The sequence below is a fragment of the Solea senegalensis genome, linkage group LG3 (assembly GCF_019176455.1).
Source record: "Solea senegalensis isolate Sse05_10M linkage group LG3, IFAPA_SoseM_1, whole genome shotgun sequence".
Lineage (NCBI taxonomy): Eukaryota > Metazoa > Chordata > Actinopteri > Pleuronectiformes > Soleidae > Solea > Solea senegalensis.
The window spans coordinates 12,999,846-13,023,388 of record NC_058023.1 but is presented as its reverse complement, the minus strand read 5'-3'; the positions used below and the strand labels follow the sequence as shown (position 1 = coordinate 13,023,388).

General features: G+C 39.0%; 1 protein-coding gene across 1 annotated transcript; it reads right to left on the bottom strand.

Moving 5' to 3' along the window:
• Positions 1–1,175: 1,175 nt before the first annotated feature.
• gpr78b (G protein-coupled receptor 78b) lies at positions 1,176–8,255 on the bottom strand. Its single transcript, XM_044020490.1, has 3 exons — positions 6,073–8,255; positions 5,840–5,953; positions 1,176–3,935 (listed from the first exon to the last, which is right to left on the bottom strand). The coding sequence occupies exons 1-3, from the start codon at positions 6,741–6,743 to the stop codon at positions 3,698–3,700; spliced, it is 1,023 nt and encodes a 340-aa protein (XP_043876425.1). The 5' UTR covers positions 6,744–8,255; the 3' UTR covers positions 1,176–3,697.
• Positions 8,256–23,543: the final 15,288 nt, after the last annotated feature.

The following is a 23,543-nucleotide window of genomic DNA, read 5'->3' as shown; positions in this document are numbered from 1 at the left end:
CCGATCACGCAGACATTTTAGAGCACCTGTTGGGTTATGTGTAAATAGTTATTATTATTAATTTCCCAGAATGCCTTACCAAACTAACCAATCATAATGCAGTGGGTTTTTCAGAAAGGTTATTGAAAAAGTAAGATTTAAAATATAAAATAGCATTAGTGATAATCAAGCAGACACATGGGTTCAAAACTAGATGTTGTAGAGGGGTTTCCGGGCAGTAGCTCAGTCCTGTATGGTTGTAATTGTGTAGTGTAGAAACATTTATTTTGCACACTTGAGTTACAGAGTGTCCTTCAGCTAAATCAAGAACATGAAATTAATCCTGAAGATAGTTGTTATGCAGGTTATTGCATGGAACAGAAATGTAACCCTGCTTGGGTTGGTAGTATTTTGTTAAAGCAGCATCTACACTTGAGTGTGCAAGGACAACTCAATCAAAATTATAGTTTGGCTGACACTCTTTTAAATAAAGCTGGTGGCAGCTGTGAAATACCTCATCTGCTATGCATAAATGTTACTATTCACTGGTTTTAATTACAGCTTCTCCTTTATCAGTTTCTGGTGATTGGGGCTAATTAGAGAGAGATATTAATAAAGCCATGGCCTAGAATAAGAACAACGAGGAACCGCTTTAGTACTTGTTTTCAGGTGTGTTGGTGGCTGAATTGGCCAGAAAAATTAAAATTCTTTCACACCGCAAAGAATTACTGTTGTCTATTTCCAAGCATCAAATTAAACCAGAGTCATTACTGTGTCAGAATAAATTTGAATCCCTAATATTCAAAAATGATCTTTAACCCGTCTATTTAATTACACTAGGCAATAACACTGCTGCAGCAGAGACTTTTAAAACCTCCTACTTTATAATTAGGGTCATAAGGCAGTTGAATGCAAAAAAAAATGCAATCATCAGGTGAGTTGGGTTTTATATATTACAGAATAATTAATGATATGTCTAATGTTATGTTAAATAGTATATGTTTTAGCTATATTTCAGTTATTGAATATTACAATTTGTTTTCAAAATCATCAACTTATTGTTTCAATAAAGGTCTGTTTGGTGTTTGGTTAAAAAAATTTATGACTTTCAACTTTAATGTTTGAGTGTAATGAAACTGAGTACACATTCAATTTAAGGCCATTTAAATCACTGTAGAAACATTAATTTATAATAATTTCATAACTGACAGCTTTTATTGCACATATTCCACTAACAGCTAATCAAACTGTCAAAGAACAGCGAGTGGTTCACAGGAGGGAAAATACATGTGCATAAAATACAACCAAAGAAACTGAATTTTGTTGAAGCAGCTATTCTGATTTAAGTGTAGAACAGCTGAAAAAGTCCCATAAAATCTGGCACAAACACAAAACAGTGTGTTTTAAAGCACTTTGACAGCATTCCTATGCTACGTCACGTTGCTCCCTCTTCATCTAGACAAAACATTGTTCCTATACAGTGCAAAATATAGAATAGCAACATGTAAATAACCATAGAAACATTTTCCCCAGTCAACTGGCCAAACCAAGCACAGTTGTACAAATGCATTTCAGTGAAAAGTGGGCTATCTCTAGTACATTCAGTTACACTTAGACACACGCACTTTAAGGAATGACTGATGATATTCTGTTTTTCTCACTGTCAACAAAATACTTAAAAAGTCCAAAAACAAGCCCCAAGTTCATCGTGATGCAAACAGAGACAAATTCAGGATAATTCATGTTGTTACTCATTGATATTGCTACAGTTTATGTTGAGTAGTGAAGTCCTAAAATATAATTGCAAATAGGTTAATTATACAGTTTAGGAGCTGCATGGCCCCATTTAGGTCTTCAGTAAAATTATACTGAATATCATATATATATAGTATAGTATATGTATAGTATATGATATCATCTATCATATTCCATGTCAGAGGGTACAATTAAACTGCTGAAATGTAACTTTGGATTAAAATTAGCTAGTGTTTACATCCAAATTCTTCTTATCCCAACATTATGGCCTAAGATGGTTGGATTTAATTAAATTTAACATGTGTCAAAGCTAAGATTTTATAAAGGTTAAGTGTAAAGTAAGTGGTCACTGTTGCAATGGATGATGTGTTTGTTCATAATCATGAACACATAGGTGTCAAAGTCAAAGCTGCACCAACTGTATTGTTGCTATGAATATAAATATGGCAGACCATTATTAATCTGTGACTTAAAGTGCCCGCCCAGCTGTTTCAGTTTAGGACTACATTATTTATCTGTCGTGACTTGGAGCTGCAGCGCCTCAGGCAGGCTACAGAGAAGTGAGACAGTATTTGGAGCGAGTCAGAGTACAGGTGTGTGTCTTTGGTGTGACAGTAGGATCACCACACTTCCCAGCATCACGCGATGGTCGTGCCACATGACATTGTCTGATAAATGATTGGCAGGAGCGCTAACAAATGCAATCCCACCTGCACGTCTACACCCACCAGATTGGATCAACACTTTGACTGGTGAACTGTTCTGCTGGATGTCAAGCCAGACCAACATGGTGCCAAAAATGGTTTCTGAACAGGTTTTTGATGATAAATAAGCGATGCAGTTGCTGCCTTTGTTAATTTCGAAAAACTAGTTTAGGTTGACCATCCCTAGTTTCTTGAGACAGCATGCCGAAACCTCTGATTTGCATTAAGTAGCCCTGTTTGAACTTCATGCAAACAAGCAATGTTCATAAGAACACACTGTGTGGCTGTTTACATGCACAATGAATGGGAAGTGTGGAAATCTCTGAACTGGTGGACACATAACTTAATACTTCAGCTTTAATCATTTGTTGACGATAATAAAAATAGATTATCACCAGTTCTACCCTTTAATATCATACGCGTTATTTGCCTTTGGCTCCTGTAACTCTAATAGCTCTGAGAGATTGAGACAAAGTGCATCAATATTCAGTGACTGGCATGACACTGCAGAGTAGTCTAACGCGGTCAATACAGAACATGGCAATAATTTGCAGTAGTAATACATCCATTTACTGAAGGTACAGTATCCAGAAGCAGGAACAACATAGTCTCTCCTTTCTTTCACATGTTCACTCCACTGCCTGTCAAACATCAGCTACTGTCACTGTTTGGTTTTTCTTTTTTTGTGCCAAAAGAAAGGTCACCTCATGTAGATTTTCCAAAATCATAACAAAGTGGTTGGTATACAGGACAAGGCCACTTTGTTGACATCCCTCTAAGTGAAGAAATCCCCAGCAGTGTGGTCCTTTGGTTCCATCTGAACTTGTGTTTTATTAATTGGATTTGTCTCCGTGTGCGTCTGTGTGTAGTTTTTTGTGTGTTTTGCCATTGCTGATAAATTAGCGATCACTTGTTTACAAATTCGTTCTTAGGGCAACATCTTTACATCATCCCTGCCGCTCCCTATCTATCTTTCTCTCACCCATCTCCTTTTTCATTGTTTCTTCTTACTTGCTCATCCTCCCCCTCATTACTGTCTTTTCATTCTTGTCCACCCACTATCTTCCTTATTTTTGCTCTGTCTTCTCCCTGCCCCTCAACCCACAATCTGTCCCCACCATCTAGTCTATTTCCCTTCCATCTAATATCCTGTCTACTCCGTCTCTCGACTAATTCTTTGCCTCTGCCCCCCTTCTTCCCAGAGGCACCCTTTCTTTTTGGCCAGTATGTGTGCATCTGTCACGTGCGCATGTTAGCCATTAGCTGATCCTCTGGAGACAGTAGTCGTTCTCTGTGTCTAAAGAGCTGTTATGGCCAGATGAAGGGTATAGGTCACGGCGAAGCAGTCTGTTGACAACTGTAACCAGGACTTTTTTGTACTGCTGACGTAGGAGGGAGTAGGCGAACGGGTCAGATGCAGCCTTGCTGTATGTCAGGCACTTACTGATAATTCCCCAGTGGCGGTTGATGTCCACAAAAGGTAGAAGCTCAGCCAACCTGAAAGGACATGCACACAAACATTAACAATAAACAAAGTACAAGACAAAGCCTTAATATAACATGCAGCATTTCTGCATTCATATATTTGAAAACTGTTCTGTCCCAATTCACAATCCAGCAATTTATGTACCATCCATTAAATTCTGCCATTTAATTTGAAGAAAGAAAAGGCTGACAAGAGAAGCGAGTTTAGTGTGTGCGTGTGCGTGTGTGTGTGTGTGTTCAAATGCTGGTTTAAAAACACATAGCACTTCAAGACTAATTATAATCATGTTTTGGTTGCAGCAGTGACTGCTGCTGGGTCAAGTGTTAATGTATGCTCTATCTCCTCATGGTTATATGAGCACACTGTACATACAGTACATCAAACAGTAGTGGATCATCTGCAGCAACAGCACAAATGGCTGACAACTGTGAGCCCTCGAAGCATTTCCTCTTTTCTCTGGGAGCCACTGCTTCCCCTCTGTGTTCTAGGTCTTTTTGAGTGGACACAACACAAGACTGCGGACTAATGAGCTGCCTCTTGGTTCAATATGTAAAAATAATAAAGAGGAGAGGTCAACCAATTAATAATTTTATCCGATTAATCAGCTGTGATGGGAGATTTTGCAACCTATCTGCATCAGGGGACCCTGGTCCCGATTGTGGCCGATGGCTCAGCTGCCATTTAAAGGCCACTTTAGCTGAACATGTGTAAAATAACATATAAATGATTTTACACCGATGATTAATAACAAAAACTAATGTTTACACACTCAAACGTGAGGCAGACCACTGCTGGCTCCATGAAAGATCCAGCATGTGGGAGCTAGTGTGAGTAATGGAGTCCATTCCACACAGTGTTGAGCTTAGAGGTGCATTCAGTGAGCCTCGTAAATGTTATTACTTTTACAAAAATCCTTACAATATAAACTCTCATTTTGAAGCCTCAAGATTTGTGATTTGGCCAGCGCCATGTGGATGTTTTGCAAAAAGAAGCTGCTGTTGGGTGACACCGGCTGTCAATTACACTGCCGTTCATTGATATATCTGTTTTCCTCTAAGTGGGAACATAGTTTACAAATGTGATATCATCTTCTATTGAAAAAAGCATGACACTAGCAACTGAAACCATTGACTCAGGAAAATGTTTCATAACATTATAAATAAAGTGAGAAGTTGCAGCTTAGTTGAGGTCTCGCAATCAGCAGAGTCACCCCTGATGGTCATTAAATATATGCTTACTTCGCAATTTACTTCACAGAGGAAACTGGAGTCTAAGATAGAGTACACAAACCAAACACCTGTTGTTGATGCATTTAATTAACCCTGTACATTTCATCACTTCTGCTATCTACTAAACAACTGCAGCTGCTGTTAATGTGTGAAAATAGATGCACAACTAATTAGGTCATTCCATCATGCACTTAATCTTTTTATTAATGCAATCATTTATAAAACATTGTTCAGTTTATTTAATATTATTAATATTGTAATGAATAGTATTACTTTCTTACAATATCATAGTGTTGACTGACATGTTTTGCTTTTTCATTTTAGGGTTGCATTGGCGTAAGAATCAATTTTTTCATGCTTCAAATTATTGTTATTCAACCTGTTTTTAAAAATCCACAATTGGTTGAACTCTAAGTCATAGTTTCAGGTAAAAATAGCCTCAGTAATGTAGTGTTTGGTGAGGACAAACTACAGGTGTCGGATTGTACAGTACAAAACAACAGAGCTAATGAGTCTGGAGGCAGATATGAGGTTATTTGCTCATTATACTTAGACAAAACATGCTTTAACGTCATTACTCACAAGATAATTGCTAAAGTGGTGTTGAGGTCATTAATTTTTGATGACCTGTGCAGAAGTTTTGCAGTAAATTAAATGAAATTAAGGGTTATATCACTTGGACTTACCTTGTAATTACATAAGGAGCAAAGCAGATGATGAATGAGCCGATGAAGATGCTGATCTTCTTAGTGGCCCTTTGCTTTCTCCTCTTTTGCTCAGCTAAACATCTCTGTTTGACGCTGAAAAAAACAGTGGACGTTCAGAAATCTTTGAATTTAAAACTAACATTTAAAAATGACAGTGTGGGCATTTTAATGGTAAGGGCTATGGGAGAAGACGCATTCGAGGGATGACATACCTTGGATGAATGTCGACCAGCAGGAAAAGAGTCTGCATGGTGATGATGTCAATCCTCTTGCAGTGAAACCTGGCCACTTTCAGCACCTTCAGGTAGGTGAAACACAAGATGAGCAGGGAGAGCATGAAACTCGTGGCGTGGAAAACGACAGTGAAGACTGTGAACTTAATCCTGTCGCTGCCGTCGTCGCTCGGCTGCAAGGTGCAGGACGCGTAGACGTGGCTGTAGTCAACCCAAGAGAAGAGCAGCGCTGCAAGGGAGAAGGTGAAGGAGTGGAGCCAGGAGTAGCACACCATGATCAGTGCGTCCTTGTAGCGCATTTTAGTGGAGTAACTGAGCGGGAAGACCACCGCTATCCACCGGTCTATGCTGAGGGCTGCCATGCTCAACATGGTGTTGGCGGTCAGGAAAGTCTCCAGAAAGCTCACTGTGTGGCAAATGCAATCCCCAAAAGGCTGCTGCTCCCGGATAACCCCCAGCAGAGTGGCCGGCATGTTCAGCACAGTGATGAGGATGTTGCAGAAGGACAAGTTCATGGTGAAAACACCGGGCACCTGTCGGCGAATCTCGGTGCTGTGGATGAAACATAGCAGCACCAACAAGTTTGACAGCAGCGACACGACCGCGACCACGACGATGAACAAAGCGCAAAAGATCTCAGCAAAGTCCATGTCTCACTCCAGAGAGTGCGCTGTGGGCTTCCGCGCGCCTGTTGTTATTGTGGACAATGAATACTTCAAACTAGCCATGGTCACGCGTGGCACATCTCCACAGAAGCGGCTCCGCAAATTCATTTCAATTATATAATTAAAAAAAATAAAAATAAAAATAAACAAACAAACCAAAAAAAGAAAACGCGCGCAGCCGATCCTCTCCAACTTCCACGAGCGCTGTCCAGCGTGCTGAAGCGGCCGCCGCCACTCAAACCTGCCGATTATTCCACATCAACACGCGCCAAGTGCTGAAGGAAAGCTGTGCCAAGTCTGAGCGGGTCGTGTGTGTGTGTGGCAGCCCACTCATCACGCACATTACAGGAGGATCTAGTTGGAAAACAGCAAGCCCACTGGAGTGAATGGTCATCTAAAGATATCGGTTATCACATGAAGAAATTGTAATCACACCCAGAGACACGATAACAGTTTGTCCTACACGGTCACAAAACGTCCCTCTTTCACACTGGACTTTTCTAGTTTGGTTGTCCTGTGCGCAAAATGCATATCAATCATCCAGGATAAGTTATTCACGTGCGAGTTTCTCGTGTCGCCCACCCTGATCTGGCTTCGCTCAAATCAATGTGGATGTGGAGACTATTTTTTTAAGGTTGGGGGGTGGGCGGGGGTTGACACAGAGAAACCCACGGATGTGCCTCTTGATAATTGGAGACGCGTCTGCTGTAGCCCATACAGCCAAATGGCACCAGGTGCACAGGCGCACCAAAGAGGCACGAGGGCAAACAGATCCCTTTCCTGAAATGAATTATTCATAGGCCACTGGCTACTGTAGATTCACTGTGTAGTATTATAATTTGTTTGTGTCTCGTATGCAAAAATATACCGGATATAAACATAACTGAATGCGGATGATGGTAGAATGGCTGACCTTTTCTTCAAAGCCACCTGGTTCTGCGGTCAAGAAGACAATATATTGAAATTGCAGAAATAATAATAATCTACGCAGCAATAGGAATGTGTTGTTGGTGAGAATCAAGAAACTCATATGTCAACTTTACACATCTAATCACAATTTACAGCTTCATTTATACTATAGCGGATATGTTTTACTTGTAATATGGAGTTCAGTGCAGTGGCATCTAACACAAAATTAGGGGTGTTATAAAATACTGATATACTATATACTATAAAATATTACAATATTTTATAATGTGACCTGTTATATAATTATATAATGTTTTGCCAGGAGACACAACCCTCGTCTCAGGAAACCCATTTATGAGCCTTGAGCTCATCTGTGTTGGGATGTTGTACAAAACAAATACATATGGTTGCTTTGATGCATTGGATTTGAAAGAGAAACAGATTATAAATCACTGATTGATTTGTAAATACTTTATACATTGAATAGATTACTGATGGAGCACAGGTCACTGGTAAAAAGCACAGCTGTAGTTGGAGCTCTGCCTTGAACTATAGGACTCAGATGTGAGCATAAACTACATTCAGACTTGAATGTTGGACATTTCTGCTTTGAATTTTCTATAATCTATAATTTGCTGTACAGCTGTTTGCATGCATTTGTGAGGCAATACAAACACAATCTCAAATTTTTGATGACTCGGGTTGCCAGGTTGTGGTAAAGCTCTTTGTATGAAGTTAAAACTTTCTTTCTAATTGGTAGTAATCCATTGCTAATATGAATATATAATAAAAAGGCCAATATGTCAGTAGTTATACGTTACAAAGTCTTTCATAAACATAGATACCAACTGCTAGTTTTCCTGGAAGGTAAGTGGACTGATGAACCATTGGTCCTACCTGACGAATAAAGCATTAAGCAGCTAATTTAGAAATTATTCCAAAGCTGCAAACTACAACATGTAATGCATGAAGTGAGGTTTGTTGGACAGTAGCCGGCCACCAAATGGCACCAAAATGGCAACGAAAACCTTGTAACTTACATTTTGTTCTTGTCAGTGGCATCTTACACATCGATAAGCATTAGTAAATGATTCATTAACCATTAGTCGAGTCACAGCCCTTAATAAATCATGCAGCAAGCAGCAATCCAAAATGTAACCTCCAAACAGCCCAAAAAATATTTTGTTTGTTATTTGTAACAGCTGCATAAAAAAATTAAAATAATTTAAAAAAACTAAATAACGAGGAAATTATCCCCTTTGTTGTCTTGTTAACATTAAAACCGTACCTAATCCAAACTGGACTATATAACTCAATATAAATCTAAGTGGTTGTTCCTGAGTCATCACACATGTGTGTAGACGGTAACTAACGTGGGTCAGACGCAGCCGGCAGGAGTTTGGTGTATCTTTATTTTTTCATTTCCATTTGCTTTATACGCCCACTTGTTATGAGACTTGTGCTGGGCTCGTTCCTGTATCCTCATCCCCTCCAATTAAGCGCAAAGTTTCGTTTATGTAGGAGTGATTCACTTCACTCGCTGCCTTGCTTCTGCCATCATAGTCAAGTATTTAAAGTAATTTTGTGAGAAATCATTAAATGCAGTTGAGGGAAAACCCTGAGGCGAACTGTCTTTGAAGTGACTGACTCTTAAAAGCATCACCATCACAGCTTCTGATGAAAGATCCTTTTTTTTTTTCCACACATGATCTTCCAGCTATAATGAAGCTACTACAGCACTGATGGTGCCGGTGTGTTTTCCCGGTGTGCGTGTGTTTGTGTGCAGGAGCCAGAACGTCAGGGAGACAAAGCAGCAGCAGTGGGTGATGTCAGACGCCCACAAACTAGAGATCAAATGCCTGCGAGAAAGCTACAGCTGGGCTCCTGGGGGAAAAGTGCAAAGCTATTTATAGTCCTGATGGGGTGTCACCTCCAATATAACTCTCAGCACTGGTGTGTTACCTAACCGAGGTATCAGCGCACACTACACAGCTTTAGAGCCACAAATGAGATTGCTTTGAGTGGTTGCTTTTATGCCAGTTGAGTAATCAGGCAGTGTGGTTTTAGGAATAGCCTCCAAAACGCCTCAAGGGCCTGTAGCTGTTGAACAAATGAATGTATATGCCAGATTACCAACCGCACTGCACTGGCATGCTTCTTCTCCTCTTTTTTTCTTTTTTTACATCAAACTATAAACATCCGTTAGTTATGTAACAAAAGATGCCAATCTCCACCTAAACTACAATTGATTATGAGTCACGAGTCAATGTCCAGTGTTGAAGGAAGTGTAAGTAAACAGAGGTAACATAGGGTGGGCGTGCAAGATATTACATTAAGGTTAATCTGATAAATGTATAGGCCAAATACACCGTACCTTTACACAATATTCAATACTTATGTATGCTGCTGTTTACTTGTATGTTTGTTTGTTTGTAAATTAAATCCAGTAAAGCTTGACGAGGACTACCTCAACTATCTGATCATTGTCTAGTTCATGCAGCGTCAGAAAACACTGGGCATCACGCTCACAATTTCCTAGAGGCAAGACTGAGGTGTTAAATTTAGCTCTTTATGCCAAACTGAAGAAGTTCAATTTGCAATGCAAATCCTCACATTTCAAAAGCTATTTGTCATTTCTGCTTCATAAATAGCTGAAATAGTGAAGCCCTAAAACATAGAACTGGAAACTGCTCTTATTCCGGCAGCACTTCTACCTTTGACCTCTTAGTTAAGTTTGTTATTACGTTAAAAACTATAGTGTGTACTTATTATACTATTAATAATAATATATATTAATATGAACACATGTTACATGAAAGAAATTATCAAATAAATGACCACAATGATGAATAAGTCACACAACTCTCCGTGTTTCTCAGTATAACTGAAGTTTGAAGTTTGTACAAACTTCATGTTGTATAAATTAGGCAACTGATAACCTGTGAACATTATGTATTATATAGTTGAGCAAATCGAGGAGAGAAGATGAGAAGCCAAAGAACGTTAAAGAAGATCCCCCTCCGTGAATAAACAAACAATAAACAATAACATCATACCGAGAACTCTAACTTGTTTTCAGAACACAAACCTAGCAACATGATGAATGTCACGTCGTGACCTCCAGTCGTCAGACAAAGACTGTTCTTTCAACTTTTCAGTCTTACCAGTGATTTTACACGACAGCTCCTGACCTTCATTCAAACCGACATCTTGATCACCTGTAGGCAGCAAGAGAAGTGCCTTAGCTGGTTCACTAAGGGGAAAACGTGTGATGTCAGGACAGAAATAAAATCTCCCTGTGGCCCTTCGGGTACCTGGAATGTCACTTGGAGCTTGTACCTGCACTTCACCTTTTGGAACTCGCCGTGAGAGCACAGAGTCTAGGACAGAGCAGGAGAGAATCTCAGGTTAAGTAACTCCGAGGTTGCGATGTCGTGTTTGGAGTCACAGTACAAGATACAGTCATGGGTAACACGATGTCTTTGGACATGAAGAGCCACACTATACTTCACGCATGTTCTTTTTTTCCCCGTCAACTGGCTTTAAATCCAACAGTTAAAGTGACTGGGTCATGTATTTAAAGCAACTCTCTGTCACCTGCAACTTTTATATTGTATTGAAATTAATTCAACCATTCTCTGCCTACAAAGTGGCTTATGAATATAAAATCCTTCTTGTAATGCTTTGGAATAAAGGATAGACCGAAATCGTAAAAACGCTGCCAGCGAGGTGCTAATTCAGCATACACTCAGTCTGCTTGTCTCTGTGTTCAATAGCCTCTAGGTGTGAATATAAATAGTGTTGTCAGGTTTGCAATGAGCATGAGATCAATGCGGAACCATTACTTGACCCACGATTACCATGTCCCTTCAATCCAAAGTAAAAACGTGCTGTTTTACCCATTCAACATAATATCAGGTGTTACAGAAATGGAAGTTAACTCTCAGGCGCGCCTAGGATAAATTGCTTTGGGAATAATACAAAACTCCTTATATGGACATCCTGGGAGCGGTGTTCATAGGTCACATATTCAGGCTTTTTGTCTTCTTATGTGTTTTTGAGTCAAATTTATGATTCATTTTATATCGCATTGAGATAAAGTAGTGCAGAAGTCACAAAATAGACTCTATAGTCAAAATAGACTATAGAGAATAGTTTTTCTTTTCTTTTTGTTCATAAAAACGAGCCAAGCGAACTTCGAACTGTGACGTATTTCACAAATTTCACACATTTGAAACATTTTGAGTACTTTTTGCTCAGCTGTGTTTATATATGTAGTTGGTGAAAATGAAAAACAATTCTATTCTATATTCTTATACCCTCTGTATATACTGTATGTAACCAAGGGTTAAGATGTATGAAGAGCACATGCATAAAATGAAGTTGTGATTCATTTATCAAACATACATCTTTCAGAAATGGCTAGGGAAACACCACTTTCAAATGTGCTCTTATCACGATGATATTTGTAAGCGTCAGATACAGGTCAAACTGCCTGGATCAGATATTGGAAAAAGAAAATGTAGCCTAACACCCTAAATGCCATAAAAATGCCTTGTAAGCACAGAGAGTAAAAATGGGCCATTCATTTCAACTTAATGGAAGCGAAATGGTTTTGTTACACAGTTAGTTGTGTTTTTGAAATGGCTGATTATATGGTTAAGGTGTTGTTAACAGTTCAGCTTGGTAGTTTAATATCAGACTACGTTAGAATCGGATGAAACAGTGATATTGGGATTAGTGTATAATTATGCTTAAGTTGATGGTTACATAACATTCACGAGGAGACTTTTTGTGGCTGTAGCAGAAAAAAAACCCATCACAATAAGACTGCAGGTGGGAGGGAGTGCTTATGTGTGACTGTTGAAATCACACTCATCACAGGTCAGCTCCTTCTCGAGTCAGTATCAGCACGGAGATATGAATAGCGTTAAAAACAAGGTCAGAAGGTCATTAACCCTTAAAGGCTGCATGTTTTCTGCTTCATACTCTGGCAATCGATCACGCGGAGATCAATATTTGATCTTAAGGTTAACACAGTCGCCAGCAGTAACCCTGCAAGGCAAGGTGAAGTGAGGCACGACCCTCACCTGCAAGCAACAATATATGATGACTTCTTCAAACAGACGTTTCCTACAGACGGTGCAAGATTATCTTTATGTATTTGCCTGCTACATTTTACCGTTTCCAATGCCGTGAAGTGGCCAGTGGTGATAAACAGAAAAGATGTGGGCCCTGTCGTGAATGACAGCTGAGGATTTTGTTTACAGGGCGATGGCGCTGTGACAGATGGGCCTCCTCCACACTTCTCAGTGTTCGACAACATACCTGGAGAACCACACAGGCACAAAAGTGACCTCACACAACACGCCAGAGGGCGGTTTGTTTTCTGTAGGTGTTACACTGTAATTCGCACGCCTGACAAATGTGAATAGGATATAAAAAGCAGTTCATCTCACTTAATACTTATGATCTTGACAACTTCATCTTATTTGGTTTTACTTCCCTATACATCAAAGAGTATACAATCTACATATATTAATCATATGTAAGCATATTTAAATTTCATAAAAGTACACTTTTGTTAGAGGGATATTTGTTCTGTAAAAATGTGGTCAAACAACAAACCTGATAATAGTAATAATAATAACAATGCATTAAAATCCATTGAGGATTCTAAACTTTATATACTGTATACACCTAAAATGGTGACTTATAGACACAGAATTCAACCCAAGCTTATTATTGGGAAATGTATGATTTATGAATTACATATCACGGCGCACTAAACCGTGGATTATCTCAAATGGCATCTATGACTCAGCCAAAAACATTAAGGTCATTGAGCTGTCATTTCATTATTCATATGAGCAGTGATACATTATACACATGTTGAAGCATCGCCCCTTGATTCTGTTGAGTTCCACGTCTGATGCTGATTCAATCACAGCCTCCTGCTCTAACTCACAACCTTCAAATCCGCACAAATGACATCTGCAAAAGTCATTTTAGCACCTGTGTTTCACCGGGTTTTCCCAGACACCTGATATGATATGTTATTGAAAATTTGAGGCTCAGCACTGCCGGCTGGCAAACAAAAGGAGCACGAAATAGCTTTCATGAGTACCGTGCAGCTGCCACAGGTAAAGCACGAAGACTTGGGATGAGTCACGTTCCCATGGCAACATCTCAGTCGGAGAAGTTATCGCACCATCTTTGCCACTGCCAGGGCAGGCTCTCCATGTGGTGGATGTAAATATCATTTACATGAGGTTTATTATTGTCATCCAAGGAGATTATGAAGCATCTGTTGTTTGGGGTTTTTTTAAAAAAAAAGAATAAAAAAAAAAAGATAGAAATGATGCGGGGCTTGTGCAACATAGATATTTCACATTGCTGTCAGGGGCTTAATGGTCAAAACATGGGTGTGCAATCATTAATATCTCATGGTCCTCTTTCATGACCGAATAATGGTCTCTCCCACCATTAGAAAACCCTACTTTTATTGAATGCGAGCCCACAGAATGGTTCGGTCCACTGCAGGAGTCCGAAGCTCTGTCAAATCCTTTGCTTTGTTCACAATGAGTCCTTTTATCTGGGGACCTACAGGAGTGGATGGGGAGATAGCAGGGGAGGGGGGGCATAAATAGATTGCTTTGACTCAGGGAGGAAAGACCATATAAAGCCACATTTGAAAGGCTTCTTTTTAGTATTTTATTTATGACCCGGCAGACTATGCCCTGCCAAGTGATGCTTTTAGTTTATCAGTACTTTCATACAGTCAGTCTGTGCATTTACATGACAGAAACCAGACTTTTAAAAAGCAGGTTAACATGTTTGTCTGAATCAGATTTCTAAAAGTCAGACTTACACACCCAGATATATATTGTATGTATAAATTCAGTCAAACCAGAGTCAGACGACAGCGACGGAAACCAGTACATACAGTATGTTGTCAGCTTAAAGAATTTAACCCTTTTTCCATTACTATGTTGAAACACACAGTAAATACAAGATAAGAATGTGCGATATAGTATATAGTATAGAGTGTTTTATATTCTTTTTTTCCAACACATCTGAGGCAATCTGATGAAAAATAGTTTTTAATTTTCAACAACTATATGAACACACCTGAGCAAAAAGTGCTCAAAATGTTTAACATCGGATTGAATCAGTAAAATTTGCAAATACGTCACAGTTCAAAGTTCGCGTGGCTCATTTTACATAAACATAAAACATAAACTACAAAAAACTATTTAGCGACTTCTGCAAAATTTATATCACTACTAAAAATGCAATATAAAATAAATCATAACTTTGACTCAAAAACGCATAAGAAGACGGAAAAAAAACCTAATTTTTTAAGCCTGAATATGTGACCTATAAACACACACCCCAGGATGTCCATATAAGGAGTTGTGTATTATTCCCACAATTTACCATGGGTACACCGGCGGCACAGATCCGTGCCGCGTTAGCACTAAGGGTTAATATATTAAAGTTCATAGACATAAGAAGACTACCCACCAGTTAAATTGGAAATGTACTAACAAGTTGAAAGGGAACATATCGCCACCTAGTGTAGTGGAGGCAGACAGTCTTCAGTCGATAAATTGAGTCCCGGCTTATGCTTGTATACAGGGACATTTCACCAGTGTGGTGAACTGTCAAAAATACGAACGGTCTGTCTTTATGTAGCTTTGAAACATTACTCAGGGTTCCTGGATGCCTTTGTCAAAGACATGGGGTGAATAAGTGCAGGAGCACAGCATTGTTTCAAACTGCTGACTTCAGTATTTGAGTTGGAGCTGAAGAACATTCCTTTGACTTGAAACCACAGAGTCACAAACACACTGTTGCTGCTGAGGCTTCACAATCGCACTCACTCGCAGTGTCAACACAACATAGGAAAACTGTCCAGCCTGGCGCTCGCGGGGAGATGGAGCGGACTGTAACCCGAGTCAGATTGGAACAGATTGACGGCGCACCACTGAGCAGACACGCGGCGTTCATTGTCATTAGGCGGCAGGAGCGCTTTGAAGACAACCAGGCAGCATGTGATGGAGAATTATAGCCTCTGCAGCAAACTGTGTCAAGAGCCTCATAGAAATGTGCAGGCAAAGTGACAAGGAAAACATTACTTCTCTAGTGTTTTGTTTTGTTAAAAAAAAAAAGGAGAGGGGCCGTAATCAAGGTGGGATACCAATACCTAGCTACTGAATACTAATAACAGCACATTCTGCAGAGTTTCATTTCATTTATTTCATGCTATTCCAAAGTGTATATGGCCCTTTGGTAATGCATTAAAACAGGGGTCTCAAACTCAAATGACCTGAGGGCCAGTGAGCATCTATTCTGGTCAATAGGGGGCGGGTCTAGAGAAAAAAACATTGGGTGAAAAAAACAGTTCAGTAGAAGGTGAGTAGAAGGTGAACAACAACCCATCATCATATGAAAATTTTTTTTAATATTGTATGATGCATAGTTTGCAATAAAAATAAATACAAATGAATACCCATAAATATGTGGAATATCTGCTGTGTCGACCGCTAAAGAGGGAGAAAAAAGTATACAGTATATATTATAAAAATATACACATATTTGCATATCACATCAGCATATGTACAGTGTTTACGAGGAAGACAAGGTCACAGGCTATGTTTTCATTACGACGATATACTAAATGACATGTCGCCAGTTTGAGATCTCTGCGTTAAAGTGTGTGTGAAGCAAATGTCGACACATTGTGTGTTAGGAAATCGTGGCTGAGAACGAGAGAAAAAAGAATGACAACTATGAAGAATTATAGAGTCAAGACAGAAAATGGGTTGAGTTTTCTGTGTGTCTAAAATATGGTTTGATGAGGAGCCTAGCATAGCATCAATATTTCTGCTTTATCCTTCGTGAGTAACACTGCCTTTAGTTTCCTCACCAGCCAAAAATGTGTCGATGCACAAAGAGACAGAAAAGCTTGGCCACTTCATTTAAAATTCCTAAATATGAGGAAATGAAGAACAGAAGAAGAACAGGGACAAGAGTAGACGCCTGCTGTGAGGCCGCAGTTACCACTGATGGAGATGGAGGGAGAGAGTGTGAGAGAGCGGGAGCGAGAGAGAGAGAGGAGGACTGAGGATAAACCAGCTCTGGGTTTCTTGCATGCTGGGTTTCTGTCATTAAACTAGCACCGCTCTGTTTAATAACAAAGTGTTACAACATTATTATTATTCTGTACAAACACAGCAAGACCAGCTTATTTCCAATGAAATGTCCACCTTACTAATCAAAACAATGGTAACACAGTGTGGTAATAGGATGATAATATTGCAGTAATACTGTGTTATTTCCAAAATAAAATCATGGTAATAAGAACTACTATGGACTACTTTAATGTCTTTACAGGAAAATGCTTGAATCAAAATGCTGTTTCTGTTGTTATTACAAAGCTATTATTTGATGATTTCTATTGAATTAAAATGGTATCACCATAATATTATATCCTAATAACAAACTACTACCATACTATTACAACATTGTTATTGTAATGTTAAGTGTCACCGGTCCTTTTAAATTTAGTGTTAAAATAAGATAAGATAAGATTAGTGCTTTACAATTTACAATGTTACAGCAGCAAAGACAGTAAAGATATAGATAATAAAGAATAAACATGCATTACCAAAAATGTACAATATATAAAGATATTAACACGAAGACTATAAAAAAAATGAGTTTAAATAGAATGTGGAATGTACATCGTAGACAGTTTGCAGAATATACACAGTGTGGACTTGATATTTACAGTATAAATAGACAAAGGTTGAACATGGGAAATTGTATAAATTTATAACGGTTTGAGTAAATTTAAATTTACAGTATATTGCACGTGGAAGGGAGCAATGAGTTGTGAATGAATTGTGTAGTGCAACACTGCTAGACTGAATGTGTCATTTTTGCATTGACTAATGTATTCATTTCATTTACAGAAAATATAACCTAGTTGAAATACTTTTGGATTACTTCATAAAAAAACACTAGCCAGCTCTTCTGAATGAGCTCCCTGGTGCCCACAGTGTTTTATTTTGAAATACTCCAAAAGTACATTTTTTGGGCCATAGCCCCCTGCAGCAATCCCACATTTGATTCCAGACTACATGTCTTATCCCTCTCACACTATTCTGTCATATCAAATAAAGGCACATTTCCACAAGAAATAGCAAAAAAAACAACAAAAAAAACATTTTTTTTTCCAACAGATACAGTGAGCGTTATTTCATTTATGGGACAAAAGGATTTTCTTTTGTTTTGTTTTTTTCTTTCTTTTGAGACGACATGTGTGGCGGATGAAAATATGCCCTAAGCCACTGTGGTGTAAATGGTTGAAACTAAATTGGAGGTATTTCCTTCTCTTTCTCTTTCTGTGTTGGGTTTCATTGGGTTTCCTTTATTCCTGGCCTTACTATGTTAAGTGTGTTAACATATTGCATACTGCATTGTTATTCTCTGTATTCTCCTTTTGACACTGTTTTGTTTTTTTTAATTCTATCCTCTTATCCATCTATATTTTTTTTACACTCTCTCATTTCAAAGCTCTCCCACATTTTTAGCAAATACAGAGAACAATAACTTTCTTCCTTTCTGGCGCTGCCCAGTCCCTTCTCTCTCCTTCCAAACAGAAATAAATCCTGGTTGAACGTTAAATCTCCAGAGTAGCGGTCGGCCCTGCGTGCATGTTCGTATCACAGTACATCTGCTCATACTCATCCTTGTCTAACCCTATGTGCGACCCAGCAGTCTTAAGGACAAGACTCCCCAGAACAGGCTGTATCCAAAAACATCTGTTTCTTCCAACCTTCAGGGCATTTTTCAGTCTGAAAATGAAGTTATGAAGTGCAGTGTAGTGACTCATGATAAATACGCTGAGATGAGTCATGAAGGGTTAGCGGGAAAGTAACCACCTTATGCTCTGTGACACCGCCGTGGCACACGGTCATTGGATATTTATATGGATAAACAGGCTGCGTGGCGGAAGCTGATAGCTCTACAGGAGAAAATGTGGAGATTAGAGAAGTCACTGGCTTGAATTGGATGAAGGATGTGGGCTCGCCTTCTCAAAAACCACTGTCACCGTGCCAGTGAGTGAGCTTTACGGCTAAACAGTCCTCAAATTTATGTGTGTGTGTGTGTGTGCCATGAAGCTGCTATAAATAAAAACTGTTTTGTTGAAGATGCTGATCATTTTGGTTTGATGAAATGATCAGTGCTTCTTTTTTCTCTGTGAGCCAGAGATCTCAAGCGTGGCCCACCATTTCATACATTTCTGTCTGTTTTGGTTATTTATATACGTAGATTAATTTTGCCTTTTTATTACTTTTGAACTAAACATGTTGTTACATATCGTGTAAATGCTGTGAAATCAAATAACTCAATCTGATTTTTCTCAGTTAATGGCGGGTTAAAACACACGCAAGGAGGAGATAATTCCCAAACGTTGCAGATTCAAAAGCACAAACGAAAACGAAATAAAATGCAACGTGAGAAATGCACCGCGAAAGGAAAATGATCTGCAGAAGGAACATCGACATCAACATAAGCATGCTGCAAAAACAAAACAATGCCAAACTGAAGCGAAAACACAAGCAGAAGCGAAAACACCAGGATAGTCAATAACAGAAGTGGTAAAGTCGTCACGTGACCGTTCCTTTCTAAATTTCCCCCATGGTGGATCAATGAAGGTAAATCTTAGAGTTTAGTGTGTGTTAAAAGCCCACTACGTAGAATTTAGCCAAAAATGACACCAAACCCATCAAACAGCTTCTTATCAATAAAGAAAGGATGTCATTATTGCCGTCTGTTAAATCCATGTGACATACAGGTAATACTGCGGGGGGGGGTCATCAATTAATCATTAATTCACATACTTTTTGTACAAATCAGTATGATTCCAGGGATTAAGCAGCTGTCAGCAGCCTATTAATCAATGAGCACTCCAAATTTTGCAGCCTGTCACAGCAGGATTGATGCAGCCACACTGGCTGCTGTTTACTGTTTTAGCGTAGCCCATGCAGTATTAACAAGTGTTACATAACCCTAATCAGAGAAGTAATGCAAGGCTTTGAGAAACCTCCACACCAGCAAGCAATTTCTCCTTAATCTTTAATTAAGCATAAGGTGCAGCTTTGATTCATCCTTTCTCGACGGGTGCTATTTTCAGCCGGCGTCGCCCACTCCTCCTCTCTCTGGGGAGGCGCAGGGAGTCTTTAAAAGCAAGGCTGGGGCTACTAAACATTCCTGTCAAAGTGAAATTAGACTGAGAGAGGCCATTTCCAATCAGATTGCCCCTTTTAACTCTGAACATGCACAGTGATTGTGGTTTGTCGGTGCTCAGCGTCATGTGAAAGAGTTAGAGAATCTCACTCAAGACGAGGAGGCGTTTTCTCTGGACTTTCGGGGGTTGAGGACTTTGCCGTTGTCAGGGCCAACGAGGTCATAAAAAAACAACACACACACACACACACACACACACTGTACTCCAGCATTTCCATCCCTCTCAGAGCAATATGACAATGAACAGGGTAAGTATAGAGCGCAGCACTGAATTCTACACACAGCTTCCCTTGAGTGTCTCCCAGTCTACAGTATGTTCTTCAATGCACCGTATTTCTCTTTAGGGCTGAACAATATAATGATGTAATGTCAATATCGTGACAAAATATGGTCATATATCTTTTTGTGAAGTTCAATTAATAAATACCTAAATAAATGAATATAATTAGTAAAGCAATATGAAGACAAGTTCTTTTAACTTGCTTACTTGATTCATTGAATTGGTAATTCAGCGTTAACCAAGTGTCCACAATTTTCTGTGTCCATCAGTGTAGCGTGACGGTTTCTCATACAATACAGCCCGAGGGCAGGATGTTCATGCACATTCAGCAGCAGTTTTTAGTCTTGGTCTTCACGCACAGTGGTTCTTGCCACAGGGTTATGAACTGTAGACGTGGAGACCTAGTTTAGCAGAGTATAGCACTGTTTTGTCCGTGAAAACACATCATAATGCATCACAAAAGTGTGCATACTTTTTCAAATTTAACACCCAATCTTTTTGTTTTTTCTTTATTTTAACCTGTTAATACACTATTTTAACATGGAGTAAATTGTAACTGTAACTGTCAGATATTGAAAGTTATTCTGGAAATATAGGCAAAAGCACTTACTCACAGCACAGGACATTTGGCCCTTTTGAGGCTACGGTGTTAAAAAGTTAAGTCATATATGAACAAAAATTTGTGATATGGATTTACATGTATAGGTATCATGACGATTCCAGAACGTCTTGGAAGTGAAAAAATGTCTGACTGCTCCTTTCAAAGGTGTTTTCTAGTTGTTCTGATTTAATTTAGGTGTGTGTACAATCCGTTTTAAATGTGCAGTGGCAAGACCAACAGAGCAGATTACTGTTTAACTTTTTGAACTCATCGGCTGCCACCACGCAAACACGCCCACAGCTAAGGCAGAAATCTCAAACAGTGCTTAACAAAAAGTCAACACTTTCTGTTGTTTTATGCACAATTGCAACACAGGACTACGTCTCTCCATCGTGCAGCAACACTCCATAATGAGTCAGTGGTTGTTGCAGTGTCTTTCTCTTTCTCTGGGTGATATCATACAAACTATAGCTGTCAAAGCAAACGGGGCCCAATAGGCTTAGCAGCTTTCTCTGTCATCTGGGTCACTTCAGCCTGTTGCCCATGGTAACGACACCCCCTCCCTGGTCTGCCTCTATGGTAACCCCAATTTTCACTTCACATATGAGCTGCTCATACGTCAGTGAGATGTCTTTCCCGTACTCATTTAATTGCGTTTATGAAGGCAAGTTGTTCGGGGAGTGTATTTTTCCCGCAAGACGATTTGTTAAAGGTGTCAAACAGCAAAGGGGCAGATTTGAGTGTTGATATTAAATAAATTAATCAATACCACGGTCAGTGTCATTGCGCGAATGATTCGAAACAGTCGTTTCATTGTCAGTGGAAAACAAAATGTGATTAACGGAGCCGATCTTGCTTTTGTACAAGTGATTATTAAGTTGTCTGACTTTTGTCTCACAGTCTTCATTTATTTTAGAGAGGTTTGAAAAATAGAACATGAATCATGACCGTATACATTTTTAAGCAGTTTGCATGTGGAATCAGAATGAACAACAGGAAAAAAACTAATTTGATTCTGAGTTTGAGGCCAATTTGTCACATAAGTGAATCTGATTGGCAGTGACACAGTGACACTGAGAGGTGCCGCAATCTGTGTAGAATATGGGATTAAATTAACGTCTGATCAAATATTAATTTTGTGGATGAGTCTGCGAGTATTTTGTTGTAAAAAGATTCAAATTTCAGTTACGGTTTAATGTATGAAACAAATCTGAAAATATGGAGGTTTGCACTTTTGCTAAATTTAACTCTATGTAAATCCGAGGGAGCCGATGTGAAACCAGTGTGTATGGTGTATTTTCAGCTCTGCGTTGAGGGGAGACGCCTTCTCCGCTTGGCAGCCGTCCACTGCACGGCGATGGAGCGATGCTGAACATGTTCAATTTCAAATAAAAGCATGCGCTCGATTATAACGTCAAATGAAAACATTTACTCTACTTCACAGGTGTAGTGAGGACAGTTCTCGACGTAGCCCAACAATTATCTCTCATGAGTAATTCGGGTGATGAGGAAGGTCAAGGCAGGAGGAGTTGGACATATATTTGAAAGACAAGCAACGCATTTATGTGTACAAAAAAAGGAAAGAACCTTCTAGATTATAAATATGTTTATTTTTTTATGATGTTAATAATATGCACATATAATTCATGTTATATTTGAGGTTTTTTTTGCACCTCTGTTCCTCAATTCAGCCGGCTTAAAGTCTTAATTTGTAGCACTTTGAGATTTGTTGTTCAAAAGTGCAATACAAATAAAATCTATTATTATTATTATTATTATTATTATTATTATCATTATTAATATATTTTATGTTCCTTTTAAAAATCTGACATAGATTGGTAATATTTATATACTATCAATCCAATACTTTGGATTGATTTCTTACAATTCTGTCTTACATTGTGCTGCGTTTTTTTTGTTTTATTTGCACTTTGCATTACCGTAGTTATGCAACTGTTTGTGCTAATGGTTTCTGAAAGCTGAGAAGCTGCACGTCAAAGCCAACATGTGGTTATTACGGTAATTTCACTCGCACTCTTTCAGGAACCCGAAAAATCTGCGTCTTTCCATTTTTTGGCCCATTTTTGCACATTCAGAAACAAAGACTCAAAAATTGTTATTGTAAAATGTTTTATATATACTTTTAAATTGTTAAAACAGTATTTTAACATGCAGTAAATTGTGAATAACAGTCAAGTTCTGGGAAAAAGGGTTTGAGGGTTAGGTGTTAAAGGATTCAAATGTTTCTGTATAGCACCTCCTTGAACCTGCCTTTAAACATGGAACTTGCCGTTAAATCAAAAATGTTTTTGCCACCCCATGTGGTGCTTTGGAGTCCCCTAGGGGCACCAGGCCCCCCTGGTTAGGAACCTCCGCAGTATATGACACTGTGTAAGAAGTGAAGTGCACAAAGAAAGACTTGAACAAGATCTGTTATCTGCTGTGACCACCCGCTTGTCAGCTTTGAGATATTGATCCAGTGTCTGAATGAGAATATCAGCCCTGACTTATCAAAGCCCAAGCGGGCGAGGATTAGAGATGTGCTGTGGACCTTTCGCTTTCTCCGACAAAGTTTAAGAACAAAGTTTGACAGAGTTCATATCAGGGCTTTAGCGCTCAAACAGACTATAGTGTACTGTGAGTGCAGCTCAGAAAATTGGAAAACAACTTATTA

Bases quoted from the DNA above. Each gene is read 5' to 3' on its own strand.
- gpr78b (XM_044020490.1), bottom strand. From the start codon at position 6,743: ATGGACTTTGCTGAGATCTTTTGCGCTTTGTTCATCGTCGTGGTCGCG. The intron at 5,954-6,072 runs GTATGTCATCCC...TGTTTTTTTCAG, and splicing joins CTGGTCGACATTCATCCAAG to CGTCAAACAGAGATGTTTAG. The intron at 3,936-5,839 runs GTAAGTCCAAGT...ATGTCCTTTCAG, and splicing joins GCTCCTTATGTAATTACAAG to GTTGGCTGAGCTTCTACCTT.